Source organism: Ricinus communis, chromosome 2 (genome assembly GCF_019578655.1).
Source record: "Ricinus communis isolate WT05 ecotype wild-type chromosome 2, ASM1957865v1, whole genome shotgun sequence".
Lineage (NCBI taxonomy): Eukaryota > Viridiplantae > Streptophyta > Magnoliopsida > Malpighiales > Euphorbiaceae > Ricinus > Ricinus communis.
Window position 1 is genome coordinate 20,535,802 of NC_063257.1, and position 16,601 is coordinate 20,552,402.

General features: G+C 38.0%; 1 protein-coding gene and 2 non-coding genes across 3 annotated transcripts; 1 reads left to right on the forward strand and 2 right to left on the reverse strand.

Annotated features, from left to right (window-relative positions):
- Positions 1-6,025: 6,025 nt before the first annotated feature.
- LOC125369292 lies at positions 6,026-7,955 on the reverse strand. The gene is made up of 3 exons (XM_048371308.1): positions 7,896-7,955; positions 6,428-7,198; positions 6,026-6,262 (listed from the first exon to the last, which is right to left on the reverse strand). The coding sequence occupies exons 1-3, from the start codon at positions 7,953-7,955 to the stop codon at positions 6,026-6,028; spliced, it is 1,068 nt and encodes a 355-aa protein (XP_048227265.1).
- Positions 7,956-8,083: 128 nt separating this feature from the next.
- LOC112534405 lies at positions 8,084-8,190 on the forward strand. The gene has a single exon (XR_003078695.2). It is a non-coding gene; the product is annotated as a small nucleolar RNA R71 (small nucleolar RNA).
- Positions 8,191-10,841: 2,651 nt separating this feature from the next.
- Positions 10,842-10,948, reverse strand: LOC112534408. The gene has a single exon (XR_003078698.1). It is a non-coding gene; the product is annotated as a small nucleolar RNA R71 (small nucleolar RNA).
- Between the last annotated feature and the right edge of the window lie 5,653 nt (positions 10,949-16,601).

A 16,601-nucleotide genomic window follows, 5' to 3' on the forward strand; every position in this document is an offset into this window, starting at 1 on the left:
GTTTTATGTGATCGACGCCCCATTATAGTACAACGTACTCTTGGGAAGAGAATGGATACACAAGCGACCAACAGCAACAGGTTGGAGAGGATTTGAAGTTGCCACTTGGCAGCCTTTTTGTCCCATCTCATTCGCTTTTTCCCATATCTTCTGTCAATAGAATCCTTTTTCAAATTGAAATCTTTTTCCATACCGCTACTTTGTCCTAGTGTATCCTTGATCCTTACAGATCTTCTCACATGATGGTCAAAATGCTTTTTGGCAAAGGAAACTGATAGTCGCATTTTGTTTCTTGCAACATGATTATAATTATAAAAATCGCATTAGCTTTCCCCCTTGTGAAGTGGCTAAATTTGCAATTGGTTCCTAGAGTTATCAATTGAATCATCACATAAATTGTATAAGAGATTGGCATAATCAAAGTTCAAAGATGAAGATTGAAAATTTGCAAAGAACTCAAGTAACACCGATTTAACTCGGCCAAAGTGAAATATTGAATACAGTGAAATTGCATTCCAAGAACAAAAATCGAGAGAGACAATCAATTACAGGTGTGTGAATTAAATCATTATTTACAAAAGAACAAACTAAGCTTAAACGACATGAAGAACCTAGGTCCTAACATCCTAAGAATAGTCCATTATCATTACTTAAACACAACATATATGAATAAATACAATCAAGGGATAATAAAACCACAGATTCCTACCTCACAGTTAAATAGAACACTGCCCTCAATGTTAGAAAAAGTGGGTATATGACACAGCTAGAACATAAGAAGAGTGAAGATCATATTAAATATTCATAGCATAGGGGCAAGGCAAAGTGTTCAACTAAAATAAATAAGATGAAACAAAAATAAAATAAAATAAAATAAAATAAAAATGCGAAAGAAATAATAATAAAATAAAAAATAAAGAAAGAAAATAGAAAGGAAAAGGAAAAGAAATAGAACACAAATTTTTCACTACTAGTAGTCTGCCGGAGGCACATCCACACTGGCTGGATGGGCTGGTGGGTGAGGAGTAGGGGAAGGCACTGAAGGAGGGGGCGGCGGTGGTGGCATAGGATCCGTTAAACAACCTACTAAATCAAACTCCATGTCATCAATGAATCGCTGAGATTGTGCTCCGGAATCTGCCATCTTTTGTATCTACTCCGCCATGAGGTCCGTCTGGGTGGCCTGCCTATCCAATCCATGCATAAGCTGCTGGAGCATATCATTTAACCCCCGGAACTGTGCCCTAGTCTCATCTTGAAACTACCCAAACTCCTTCCTGTGCTGCACAAACTCAGTATAGTGTTGCTACTGTAAATCACAAACTTGATCTAGTCGGTCAGCCAAAGCACTAATCTGAGCACTCGATGTCCCTACAGAGTAAGAAAAGGAAGCTCCAGATGTAGGCATAAATACTCTAGCTGGGTTAGGAATCCTAACATCTAGAATCCCAGCAGTAGGGTCTTAAGCTCCTCGAGCTGCTGCCACTCTAGCCTCCTTGATTATTGTACTGACGAGCCTGTACTCAATGCCATGTGGGTGTAGAGTGGTCGTGATCATTTGCATGTTGATCATCTGTCTAACCCCTAATGGTATCATGTCGCCAATCCGAGAAAGCTCAACTAGACAGTCGTCCAGTACATCCAATCTCTTGGCCAATCTAGTCACATATGGGGCAAAGCAGTAATGCATTTTCTTTTAGGCGTCGACTATGAAGGAACGAACTTGACGAGCAAACAAATACCCCATGTCAAGCTTCTTACGGTGTTGCATAGCCCAGACAATGAATACATCGGTCTATGTGACTGCTCCAAAACTATCTCCTTGGCCTGTAATAGTGTAAGCTAGAAGTGCATGAAGATAGCGGAGATGATTTGGAAGGCTAAATGCCTTAGACCTACTGGGATATTACGGTTCTGGCCTAAGTACTATTGAATCCCACATGGTGTCATACGAGATGGGGTGGACGTAGATGCATCCCTGATATTCCTCGCCTGAGATCTCATGCTCAGCCTATAAACCCAAGTGCATCCTGAACTGCGAAACTGACATTGAGAACTCCCTTCCTCCAAGTCTAAAGTAAACTGCATCAGGCTGATGCTAGTTTATGATTTGTTGCTGTAGGAAGAAGGTGCTTAGAAATTCAATAGTGCGCTCGTGGCAGGTAGGCTCAATGATGTCGAAGAAGCATGAGTAAGGCAGTGTGTCAAACAGTGCACGAACATCCTGAGGCAATCCAACTCTCTCTAGGGATACAAATCAATGCGTCGTCCGGCCATTACTTGCTTCCATCTCATGACTTGGAAAAAGCTCTCGTTATCAGCATTTTGAAATGTCCATAACGGGTGCGGGTGGATTTGCAGCTGTTATTCTTCTTGCTCAGACTAGCTACTGTTGCGGTGGGGGTGCTGGTGCTGGTGGTTGCCCAGGTGAAGGTAAAGTAGAAGAAGAAGTTCCCTCGGCATGCGAGTGCTTGCTAGTAGCAGCGTGTTGTGGTTTCTAGCGACAGGCTTGATCTCGGTCCCTCATATTGCCTAATACAATCAATCATTAGTAATCGAACAAGTAATCAAGTTAACACAAATTCCACCAAAAATTTAGCAGTATAACGGCTAGAAATTTATTAACAAAAAGCTTTAGGCTTAACACTAAGACTAAAGCCTCAATTTCCTATAGAAAACTAATGTCCAATGGCATTCGGCCCACAATATTAATCACCAAATAAAGAGAATTTATGCTATGAATTTATCAAAATAAAATACCATAAATTAACTTTACTACTCCTGGACCCCACACTTAGCATGTCATTATTAAAATCACACAAATGCAATAACTAATATGAGCTAATTATAATCCAAATCAAACTCGAGCAGTATAAATAAAAAAAATTAAACCAATCAAAGCAATAAATATTGAAGAAAATACTAACAATTAAAAGGAAGTGATGCAAAGAATATAAGATAACAAAAATTGCATATCAAAATACTTGACCATATCAAAATGTCCTAAATAATAAAAAGAATAAATAAAGAACTCAAACTTAACCAAATAAAAGGCAAAAAGCAAAGAAACTTACTTGAAATTACCGTGACAGGTAAGAAAAATTGAGAAAAGAAGGAAAGCACCTTAGAACTTTAGAGAAGGAAACTTGTAAGAGGTTTGAAATGGCCTCTTTTTATAGTCACGAGGATCAGCAAGGGCGAGGGCATGGCTGTGTTGATCAGCAAGGCCTGGACTCGGCCCATGCTGAAGCTTGAAGTGGCTTCTATGTGCATATTCATCACGAGCAAGGGTGTGGCCATGCCGATCAGCACAACCTGGTGTTGCCGCCCGTGGTGCCTTCGGTAGCCGTGGTGGACAACAAATTCTAAGCTGCTTTACATGCATATTCAGCACGGGCTAGCGCATAGCCGTGCTAATCAGCATGACCTAGTGTTGCAGCCTGTGGTGCGTTCGGAAGCCATGGTGGGAAACCAATTCCCAAACTCTTATACGTGCATATTCATCACGGGTAGGACTCTGGCCGTGCTGATCAGAACGGCCTGGTGTTCCAACCCGTGATGCCCATGGAAGCCGTGTTGAACCACTGAAATCCAAGCCTTTCCTTATCCTTCTTCAGCAGGGCCTTGACTCTGGCCGTGTTGAACCTCCAAGTTCGACATCTCCAACCACCCATATCAGGCTAATATTCAAGTAAAAATGTATCAAACAGTGAAGCTAATATTCACCAATCACTAAAAATCTTACTTAAGTTATTAAAAACCTAGCTTTAAACAATTAAGTTTAGTAATTAAGCAAGTGCTCTAACTACCACCAATCATGCAAACGACTGATAGAAAATGTAAAGCTAAATATGGGAATGCCTCCCAAAAGCCCTTCTTTTTTGTTAAGTCTTTTACCTAGACTCAACATCGGACTACTCTCACAGGCAAAACACCATGTTCATTCGCTCCTCAACTGCTAGTGAGTTCTCGTGATAGTGCTTCAGCCTATGCCCATTAATCTTGAAGTCTCCCTCCTCCAGATGATGCAGCTCCACTGTGCCATATGGAAAGACCTATTTAACTACGAATGGTCCTGACCATCGGCTCTTTAGCTTACCTGGAAACAACCGAAGACGTGAGTTATATAAGAGAACCTTGTCTCTAGCTTTGAACTCTTTTGAGCCTTTTAGTCGTTGATCGCACCACTTCTTTGTCCTAGCTTTGTAAATTATGGAGTTGTCATAAGCTTGCTAACGCCACTCCTCTAACTCATCCAACTGCCATTGTCTTTCTTTACCTGACCGCTGGCATGCATCACAAACCTAGACAAAGGTTCTTGCATCCTGAAAGATTGTAGGCCAATAGAATCTCGCATCCAACACCTTCCTAGCCATATGATTGGCCGCCTGATGGCCTCAAGTTGGTTCCTATGGAAATGCTCAAGGATTTTGAGAGTTTCCTCCCCATATACACATTGTCGGATCACTTGATTTGCATAAACACGAAATAGAAAGGAGTCTTCCCAAATGTAGTATTTCAAGTCAGCAAAGAATTTCTTCTTTTGCTGATATGTCATACCTTTTGGTAGGACCCTCACAACCAAATAATTCGCATAATCCGAAAACCAAGGGGAATTAGTATATACCTGCAATGAACACAAATGCTCATCAGGGAAACTATCATCAATGGCCCTCTCATCAAGTGCCGCCAAGCTCGGGTTCTCCAACCTCGATAAGTGATCCGCTGCCAAGTTTTCAACGCCTTTTTTGTCTTTGATTTCTATATCATACCCTACAAGAGTAGAATCCATCTAATCAGTCTTGGTTTAGCATCATTCTTTTCGAGCAAGTACCTCAATGCTGAATGGTCCGTATAGACGATGGTCTTCGATAGCACAAGGTATGAACGGAACTTGTTGAAGGCATAAACCACAGCTAACAACTCCTTCTCAGTGGTGGTATAGTGCTCTTAGGCATCTATCAACATCTTGCTAGCATAAATGATAGGCTGGAACTTCTTCTCGACCCGCTGTCCAAGAACAACTCCAACTACATAGTCACTAGCATCGCATATAAGTTCAAAAGGCAACCCCCAATCAAGTGAAACCATGATAGGAGCTGTGGTTAGTAACTTTTTTAATAACTTAAAAGCCTATAGGCAATCCGAATGAAATACAAAAGATACATCCTTAACAAGAAATTGAGTAAGAGGCCTAGCTATCTTAGAAAAATCCTTAATGAATCTCCTATAAAAGCCAGCATGCCTGAGGAAGCTCCTAACAGCCTTAACAGAACTAGGGGGTGGCAATTTCGATATGGTCTCTACCTTAGCTCTATCTACCTCCATTCCCGCATGTGAAATCTTATGCCCCAACATAATACCCTCTCTCACCATAAAATGACATATTTCCCAATTAAGAACTAAATTTGCCTCAACACATCGTGCAAGCATGCACTCTAAATTAGACAAACAGTATGAGAAAGAGTTACCAAACACTGAGAAGTTGTCCATGCAAACCATAATAGACTCCTCAATCATATCGTGGAAGATTGCCATCACACATCTCTAAAAAGTGGCAGGTGCATTGCATAAACCAAATGGCATCCTCCGGTATGTGAATGTCCCATAGGGGTAAGTAAAGGTTGTCTTCTCCTGGTCCTCAGGTGCGATTGGTATCTGGAAATAACCTGAAAAACCATAAAAGAACAGTAAAACATATGGCTTGATAGACGCACAAGCATCTGATCAATAAATGGAAGGGGAAAATGATCCTTTCGGGTTGCATCATTTAGCCTACTGTAATTGATGCAAACCTAAAAATCGGTTACCGTCCTTGTTGGTATCAATTCGTCCTTCTCATTCTTTATCACAGTCATCCCTCCTTTCTTTCGTAAAACCTACACAGAACTCACCCACGAGCTATTAGATATGGGATAAATCAAACTTGAATCTAGAAGTTTAATTACCTCCTTTTTCACCACCTCCTTCATGTTCGGGTTAAGTCGTCTTTGTGGATGCACCACTGGCCTGAAACTATCCTCCATCAGGATCTTGTGCGAGCAAAAACTGGGGTTGATTTCAGGGATGTCTGCAATCTTATATGCGTAGGCCGTAGGTACTTCCTAAGAGACGATAACGTCATCTCCCTCTCCTCAAGAGTCAAGTTTGCTGCCATAATAACTGGCAGCCTCTTTGCCTCATCCAAGTAGGCATAACTCAGGTGCTTGGGTAGTTCCTTCAACTCTAGGACTGGGGGGTCCTCAATTGAAGGTTTCACCTTCTACACATCTGACCTGTCAAGAGAAACAAACAGGTCAGTAGAACAGCTGGGCTCACTAGCCAACAAATAAGCGAGTTATTCCAACACTTGCTCGTTGGACAACTCCTTCTTATCTCCCTATAAAGGATCATCAAGCAAAATCCCCTACATATGAGACTCAACAACATCATCTAAGACATCCATAAAAAATATAGTATCATCATAGTCTAAGGAATGTCTCATGGAAGTCGCTAAGTCAAAGGTGATAGTCTCGTCATCTACCCTAAGTTGGAGCTTCCCATTACAAACATCTATAACGGCCCTAGATGTAGCAAGGAAAGGTCTACCTAAGATTAGTGGCACAACACTCTCATCCTCCATATCCATGACAATAAAATCAACAGGAAATATGAACTTGTCTACCTTAATAAGTACATTCTCAACTATACCTCTAGGAATCTTAATAGTCCTATCGGCTAACTGAATGCTCATCCTAGTGGGTTTAGGCTCACTCAAGCCAAGTCTATCAAACAAACTAGTGGGCATCAAGTTAATACTAGCTCCTAAGTCAGCTAAAGCACCACTAATAGGTAATTCACCAATGACACAGGGTACAATGAAACTCCCTGGATCACACCTCTTAACAGGCAGCTTGTTTTGTAGAATGGCGGAGCACTCCTCTTTCAGGGTCACCAATCCCAAATCCTCCAGTCTCCTCTTGTTGCTCAATATCTCCTTCAAAAATTTTACGTACTTCGGCATCTGCGAAATAGCCTCAACAAAAGAGAGGTTAATGTGTAGTTGTTTAAAAAGGTCTAGAAATTTACCGAACTGCTGGTCAACCTTTTTGTGCCTTAGTCGAGCAGGATCTATGATAGGTGGTTGGTACTCTCTTACTGGACTCTTCTTCTTGTCCTCAGCTCTCACAGGCTCTATCTTCTCAAGCTCTAGCTCCTTCTAGCAGGCTCATCCTGCACAACAACATCATCACTATCAGCTACAAGTAAGGAACTAGACAATTGCCTACCTAATCGCAAGGTGATAGCCTTCCAGTGCTCCCTCAGGTTAGACTCTGCAGTGCTAGGGAGTGTCCCTAGTTGTCTCTTAGCCAACATCTTAGAAATCTGGCCTATTTGATTCTCCAAATTCTGAATGGAGGCCTGTTGATTCCTAAGTGCGCTGTCCGTCTACTAAAATCTATTATCGGTAGAGGACACAAATTTCATCACCAACTCCTCGAGATTGGGCTTCTTCTCTTGAGGTGGAGGTAGTTGGGATGGACCAGCTTGCAGCTGGAGCTGTTGCTGATGCAATCTCTGAAAGCCGGGTGGTCCCCGGGCATTTTTATTCCTCTAACTAAAGTTAGAATGATTGCGCCAATCGGGGTTATATGTATTGTTGTAGGGCTTGTTCTGCTATCTAGGTGCATTACCCATATAATCTACCTGTTCAAGGTCAGCAGAAATAATAGAGGATAAGAAGTGGAAGGTGAAACAAACATACATCTCGCATTACAGTTTGCACCGTAGTGCAGGCCACCACAGAACTCGCAGCTTATCTGTGCTGCATGAACTGGCATCTGAAGTTGGTCTAATTTCTTGGTCAGAAGCTCCACCTAAGCTGCCAAGGCTACTATGGAATCTAGCTGGCTTACCACTCCTTGCTTGACTGGCCGACTACTAGAGGATTGCCACTGGTAGTTGTTCATGGCCATCTTCTCTATCAGATTCTACGCCTACTCCGGCGTCTTACTATTCAGGGCCCCACCTGCTGTAGCATCTACCATCTGCCTAGTAGAGGTTCAAATCGCTATAGGAAGTCTAAACCTGCATCCATACTGGTAGTCCGTGGTGCGGGAAACATCGAAGCAAGTCTTTGTACCTCTCCCAAGCATCATACATGCTCTCGTCATCGAACTGCACAAAAGAGGATATGTCATTTCTCAATCTAGCAGTTTTAGCAGGAGGAAAGTACTTATATAAAAACTTCTCAGCCAAAGATCTCCATGTCATAATAGTGTTGGCTGGGAGTGACTGCAACCATCTTTTCGCTCGGTCCCTTAAAGAAAGAGGAAACAACCTCAACCAAATGGCATCATCAGTCGCTCATTTATCTTGAAGGTGTCATAGATCTCCAAGAAGTTGGCTATATGAGCGTTTAGGTCCTCGCTCGGCAGTCCCCCAAATTGTACACTATTTTGGACCATTTGTATCACATTCAGCTCTATTTTAAAAATATTGGCTACCACAGGTGGTCGCAATATACTCGTCTATGTCCCCTCAAGAGAAGGTCTAGCAAACTCGTACATTGTCCTGTTTTCATCCACAGCCTGGTTGTTGTCTTCCATCCTTGCTGGTCTATTCACAGGGGCTTTAATCTTTATCCACACCTCCTCTTCTTCTTGCATACGCTTCCTCAAAAGATGGAGGGATCGCTCTGGTTCAACAAGAGAGTCTACAGGAGTAGGATTAGAGCTCCTGGTCACAAACTACCTGAAATTAAGAGGCAGCAACCAAAGAACACAAAAATGAATAAAGTAATAAAGAATAAAAAGAAATGAAAAGATAGAAAATAAAAATGGCTAGATTAACACAAACATAGATTCACTCTAGTTCACACAAAAGTTCCCCGGTAGAGGTACCAAAAACTTGATAGGCTATTTATGTAGCTACAATCTAAGGCAATGAACCTATCGATGCAGACTAGCACTAATGGCGAATATCAAGGTCATATTCTCGGGGAAGGGTGATCCTAGAACTACTGCAACGTCTTATGTTATCTAACCTTACTAAAATTGATAAAGTTACTATTCTATAACTAGATGCAAGCTAAGTAATTAACAGTCTGCAAAGATTTAGTGAAACAATCAAAGAGAGAAAGAAAACCTAATAGGACTTATGCTAGTCAGATTTTAGTGAAGGTATAGATTATATTGATTACCAATTGTGATTACCTGTGAGCGGATTCTAGATTGAATTTGATTTCCCTCTCAAGAACATCGAATTCCTAAACCTAAGAACATAAACGATGGAATCTCTTCCTAACGATTGATTTTAGGTTAGGCTTAAGATTAAATCCACTATTATTAAGAGTTGTTAATTCTTAATCCGGCTAGTCAATTACCCTTATCTCTAAGTGATTATTAACCAGTTCTTGCTATTCAAATTTCCAATTGCTAAATGAACTTCTCAATTACATAAAGCAATTTAAACATCACAATTCACGTCTCATGAATAATGCGATTTCTTATTAATAATAAAAATAAGAAGAATACAAGCATTGGTAATCAAAATTTCATAAACATTAAATGCAATCCAACAACAAAGGAATCCCAATGGGTTCAACAGTTCTAGCTACTCATGCTAATAAATAACACAAAGCAAGGAACAAATACAAAAAAGCAAATTGAAAACATGTACACCCTTCTTCTTCAAGTCAGATGAACAGCCCTAAATCCCCAAATCTCAATAGTGAACCTCAAATTGCCTCTTGAATGCCTTCAAATCCACTCTTGATATTCAATGTGATGCTTAAACCATTGGAATCCATCCTTCAATATGTGAAATAGTCTCCCAAAGTCAAATATTGAAGTCTAAAAAAGGATGGTTCGTGTGTGTATGTGAAATCTCAAGTCAAAAAATCAAACCCTAGCAAAATAATTTGATTTTGCTTATATAATTATCCCAACATGGCCGTGGTCAAGCCCGTGCTGGTCAGCACGGGCGGAGTCCAGGCTGTGCTGGACCTACAAGTCCTGAAAAATAGGTCTTCTCCCTGACCGTGCACTCGCTGGTGCTGAGCCCCCACGGGCCGTGATGGAGGCTTTGGTGGCCCCCGAAACTGTGCCTAAAGGATACTTTGAGGGTCAAATGTCTATGGTTCAGCACGGCCAGAGTCCAAGCTGTGCTCAATCTTGAAATGGTAACCTTTGCTCAATTTTGATGGATTCTGGTCTGTAATTGCACGTATCTCCCCCGACTACTGATAATGTCCATCAATGATCACCTGAAACATGAAAGGAACCAAAACACAGGTGATTCTGGCATAAAATAAGATAATTATGCATAAAAATGGAAGTAATTGGGCATATAAACATGTGTAAAATAATGCATATCACCAATCCTGATCTAGTAGACCCTCTACCAGAAGTAGAGTGATCCCTCAGGCAGTTGAGGAAGCGGTTAAACATAGAGGAGAAAGATATTTAGGTTGGGAAAGCCATACACGAGAGTGACCGGATGATGTATGCCTTTGCAAAACCATCGTTGGAGGGGACACGAACATTGCATTATGAGACAGCTATCGCCGCCAATAATTTTGAAATGAAGCCTAATATGATTTAGATGGTCCAGCAAACGGTTCAGTTCGGAGCCTTGCCAGATGAGGATCCTAACGAGCATAAAGTGAGTTTCTTAGAGATTTGTGATACCTTCAAGATTGATGGGATAACAAACGGTGCAATTCGTCTCCACTTGTTTCCATTTTCTTTGAGGGATAGAGCAAAGTGGTGGCTACAGTTACTACCTCCAAACACTATCATTACTTAGGATTCTTTGTAAAAAAAAAAATTATTTAAGTACTTTCCTCCCTCTAATAGTCTATACTTAGAAATGACATATCTTCTTTTGTGCAGTTTGACGATGAGTCGATGTACGACACTTGAGAGAGGTACAAGGACCTACTGTGATGCTGCCCACACCATGGACTACCAATCTGGTTACAGGTACACACTTTTTATAATGGTTTGAATTTGGCTACTAAGCAGATGATAGATGTAGTTGCAGGTGGTTCTTTGAGCAAAAAGACACCAGAGCAAGCCCAAAGCTTGATAGAGGAGATGGCCACAAACAATTACCAATGGCACACTACTAGGAGCAGGACGGGATGTCAAAGGAGTGTAAACCAGTTGGATACCACTGCAGTATTGGCGGCTAAAGTCGAGTTATTATCCAAGAAAATTGATCAACTCTAGATGCTTGTCCAAGAAGCTCAAGCAGGTTGTGAGTTTTGTGGTGGCTCGCATTTCAATAGTAATTGTATGTCGGGAGGTATGTTTGCTTCTTCTTCAACTAACCTTGAGCAGGTAGACTATATGGGCAGTCAGCCTAGGCAACAGAGCAACCTGTATAACAACACTTATATTTCGGGATGAAGAAATCATCCGAACTTTGGATGGAGGAACAATAACAACCAGGGGCCACCAGGGTTTCTTATTTGCATCTTAGAGATAAGTGTAATAACTTACTGGAATAAGAACTAGACATTCTTATTAGTGGTAATTTAGAGATTAATGCTATTCTAAAATCAATTGTTAAGAAGAGATTCTAACTTTAGATCTTTAGGATTAGGAATTGGTTAACTCGAGAGAGAGGCCAATTCATTTAAGAAATTATCCATAGATCGCAATTCTTAATCAATCAATTCATAATTTATTATTTTTAAGCCGGCTAGCTAAAAGGACCCAAAATTGGGTTAACTCATCTCCTTGTCTTTTCCAAACTTTCATTCTCTTTGTTAAAATTTAGCTTTCATTTGCATTCTCATTCATTTTTAGTTAATGATCTTCACCACCTTTTGATCAGTTAGATAAATGGAATAGCGTAAAAGCAGTAGCTTCTCAGTTCTTGTGGGATACGACATTGATACTTGCCATAGCTAGATTACATTCGATAGGTGCACTTGCTTGTAGATTGCTAGTCGTGTTTAGCGAAGCATCAAAATTGCACGCGTCGAGTGGATTAGAGAGGGTAGGGTTCCTCTACAAACCATTCAGGCTAAGATTGATTATTGTTCATATATAGTTAGAACTACTTATGGGGTATTAGGCATAAAAATTTGGACAGTTCTAGACAAAAAATAATAAACCCTTACTTGACTTGTCTTTACATTCTATCTATTAATAAAATAAAAATGACAAACTCTTTGATTTTTTTTAATAATAAAAAAAAGAATCAATTCGAATTATATTTCTATAAAGTTGTTGCATAAAATAAAGAATTCGATTGATAATTTGATATAATTGCTATGCTTAGTGTGTGACTTGTTGGTTTTTTAGGTTCAGGATTAAAAAAAAGGACTGACTCATACTATGAACTAATAAGTATGAATATACAACTAATAACCAACTCATCGCTTTGCATTATCTGGATCGAAGGAAACATTCAAGATATGATATATTGCTCATATTATTATTTATTATTGGAGCAATTAAAATCCTTTTTGCATAAATAAAATAAAAAATAAGAGAAAAACCAATATGATTTGATTAGGAGTTATAAATCAAAATAAAAATTATGCAGATAAATGGAAGGGTGAAAGAAAGAGAGAAAAAATATCAATGATCTATGATTCCAATATGTAAGGTCTATGAATCATCAGATAAAGGCTAATGTACTAAAGCATCAATACCAATTAATCTATAATGAAACTAATTCATTCATAAAATAAAAAATCAAGAGCCTCGAGCCAATAAAGACTGAGAAGATTGACTCAAGAACAAATCAAATTAGAGGCTCCATAATAAAATTAAAACCTAACCATTAATGGAGAAGCAATAGGAATGACGGAACCTGTAAACATATAAGAATAGCTTTTTGAGGTAATCATATTTTTTTCGGTAAATATGCTCTTCAGGCACTTGAGCCTGGTTGGATTACATCTAGACAAATAAAGGCGGGATGATGGGTAATGACACAAAATGCACGCCGCGGTTGAAAAATATTGGTACGCATATTTCCCGACAAACCAATAACTTTAAGACCTACAAAAACACGTATGGGTATAGGGAAACGATCTCCTGAATATTGGCTGGCTGGCATTAAACCAGGTAGAATGTAACACCCCCATTACATGCTAACCAATAGACATTAGCCAGAAAACATACAAGCGTCGTAGGCTATATACTACATGTAGATAGGTCAATATGCAGATTGTTAAGAATCAAGACATAAGGTTATTAACATATAAACATATGATTATACTTAAACATCATTTAACAAGTATTCAAAACATCTTCTTATGCCTTACAAGGCACACTTCTATATACATCACATAACTGCATACAAAATGCATCAGGAGGAGACTCCACAAAACTGGCCCAACCTGACAAAACTGCTAAAAGCTAGACTTCGGATACAACCAACGGATGCACTACTATTTACAAACCTGAAAAGAAAAATTTTGGAGAGGGGTGAGCCTCCAGCTCAGTAAATAAATAATCAACATAATCTATATCACATACACTTAATACAATTTCCACCCAATCACATAACTTACCATGATTCATAGTTTAGGTATAAATTCATACCATTCTACTCAATTCAGTACAACCATCATAGAAGAAATACAATACAACAATTGTGGTTAGTTCTCACAGCTTATGGATCCCCTTTAATGTGCTGCTCCGCCTCATCCTCACCCATCGCACAAGTAAGCTGCTCCGCCTCATCCTCACATTATACACTTTTATAGCCTCTCTAGGCTTTAGCCTCCCAAGGCTTTTATATATAGATATATTTTTTTTTCACAAGGGAATCCACCATTCACATGCACATATGCACTTAACATCACAATTCAATCATTTTACTTATATCATATTCAAGCAATAACAATTGTTCCACTCAACACCAATCATTTCCATCTCATTCATTCAAACAAAACACAATATTAATCAAACACAACCATTCGTAGAACATTTGATTAAATATATGGATATAGCAAATATTAACTATTTACTTACTCAAAATACACTTATTCCTTCAGCATATAAGAACCTCCTTTCTCCACAACTTCCTTTCCAGGCCTTTGAGTACCTGTTAACACATTCATCAATTCACATTTCATGCATATTCCAAATATTCATGTAAATGCTAGTTCTAATGCATTACAAGATCATCCCCTTTGTAATTCATAGGTCTAACTCTTCCTCTAAGACTCTCAATTACTATTTTAATATCATATAAATATTTTCCATTTAGTTATATACCAATTTAACTCAAATTAACATCAAATAAATTGCATAAAACTAATCTCTAACATCTCTGTTTTCTAGACAAAATTTAGTACCAAAGTATATTTATTGCTGGGCAAATTTGGCTCAATACAAAAATCTCGTATTAAATAGACATATACGCTTATGCGTCTAGTTTCATCTCCAAGAAGAATTACTCAATTCCGACTTCTATAGATTTAATTATTCTCAAATTACTGAGCAAGGGTCATACAGCTAGTTGTATCCGAGCAGCAATCTGTTTACTCAATTTAAGCAACCAAAACGGTAAAAATAGCAAAATCACAAAACTACAAAGTTATAGTGGACTCTTCAAAATTTCCATAGACACCAATTGAGCTTAATTTGGACTTATATAACCCATGTTATGCCCAAAATACAGAACATCAAGGTTGCTGGAATTTTGACAGTTTTCTATCTTGACATACTTAAACTTAAATTAAGCTTAATCTCTATGCAATCATTCAATACTCTACTAATTCATGATAATCAGACCTTTAATTAATCAATGAAAGCATCAATTGAAGTTTTTTCAATTTGTAATCAAGAACCCTAATGAAAAATTAATAATACTCAAGTAACAACTCACCAATTTCAGCTTTTAGGTTGCTAATATGCTTAAATCCTTTAGCTTTAGCTTGGCTCCTTCAATAGTTGGTAAAATCCTATCTTAATCTTAAGTTTTTCTAGGTATTTCACTCCTCTCTCTTGTTCCAAATTTTGAGTTTTTGGCTATGTACGAATTTTAGAGAAATGAAGAGGTAAAATGAGCTTGCTCATGGTTCCAATTTCCAAGATTCATCTCTCAATGCCACCACCTACTTAACTAGTTTTATCATCCTAAATTAATTCTTACTAACCATATATAGGTACTAACTTTTAATTGTATCTTTTAAGTCCAATCTATTTACCCAACCTTCAGCTATTGGTTCAATTAATTCTTAAGGCTTAATACACATAACCCAAATACTTAATCAACTTATCTAAATTAATAATCTAATATCATGCTTCTTATTCTCTACTTATAATTAATATATATTTATTCCCATAAAATAAAAATATTATTAATATACCATCATATGCCCAATGATTAAATGTAAATACACATAACATGTATGATGAGAAAATGCAGGCGTTACATAGAATACTTTATGAAATGAGTGGATTAGTAGAAAACATAGCAAGAAGGGCTATTTCAATATCAGCACCAAAAATGCCTATACGAACTCAATTCATTATTTCGGGAATAGGAATATAGAACTAAAGGAAAAGGACTTTTGTTTTGGGGTGCTAAAATAAATCAAAAGTTTTTTTTTTGTTTTGGACAAACAATATATCTTTTTTCCTTTTCATTGAAATAACAGATAAAAGAATGATATGATCTAATCTCAGACCCATTTGAATGTAGCAGATAATAGCGGAGCTCGAGAATTAATGTGTATTCGAATCATAGGGACTAGTAATCGCTGATATGCTCATATTGGTGATGTTATTGTAGTTATGATCAAGGAAACGACACCAAATTCACCTCTAGAAAGATCAAAAGTAATCAGAGTTGTAATTGTACGTACTTGTAAAGAACAAAAATGTGATAACAGTATGATAATACAATATGATGACAATGTTGCAGTTGTCATTGATCAAGTAGGAAATCCAAAGGGAACTCGAATTTCTGGTGCAATCACCTGAGAATTGAACAGTTAAATTTTACTAAATAGTTTTATTAGCGCATCAAGTATTATAAAATAAAAAATTCTAACTAAAATAAAAGATAATACCATTTAAAATTAAGATGAGACCATGATACAGTTATAGTATATAGTTATCGTACTTATTATATAGTTCTTATTGTATAGTTATAGTATCTGAATAAAAATGAAATAGAGTTTCATTAGTAAATAATGTTCCACACATATATCTTTAATAAAATAAGTAATTCAAAAAAAAGAAAAAAAAAAGTATCAAACAATATCACTGAAACAATTCGAAATGCTGAGATAATAACCTCTATTCGAAATGCTGACATGAATAGAAAAGGAACCATTCGAATAGCATTCACTAATATCACTGAAACATTATTAAAATACTTTTACAAAAAGGATAGGACTCTATAGAACTAGTATGTGTGAAACATTATGAAAATGTCAGCAAACACCAGGAAAGCAATAAAAAAATTTTGGTTTTAACCTTACGACATAGAAGGAAGAGGATAGGACTCTATAGAACTAGTACAAATCTAAAACGAATTAGCCAACCTGGTCTACGAATCTATTCTAACTATCAAACAATTCCTATAATTTTGGGCGAGATGGGTATTGTAATTCTTTCTACTTCTCGGGATATATTGACTGA

What these genes read in the sequence shown, in the direction of transcription:
- LOC125369292 (XM_048371308.1), bottom strand. Translation starts at nt 7,955, where the DNA reads ATGGCCATGAACAACTACCAGTGGCAATCCTCTAGTAGTCGGCCAGTC. An exon ending in GGCCAGTCAAGCAAGGAGTG is followed by an intron (nt 7,199 to 7,895) that starts GTAAGCCAGCTA and finishes TGAGCCTGCTAG; the next exon opens with AAGGAGCTAGAGCTTGAGAA. An exon ending in TTATGGATGTCTTAGATGAT is followed by an intron (nt 6,263 to 6,427) that starts GTTGTTGAGTCT and finishes TCAGATGTGTAG; the next exon opens with AAGGTGAAACCTTCAATTGA.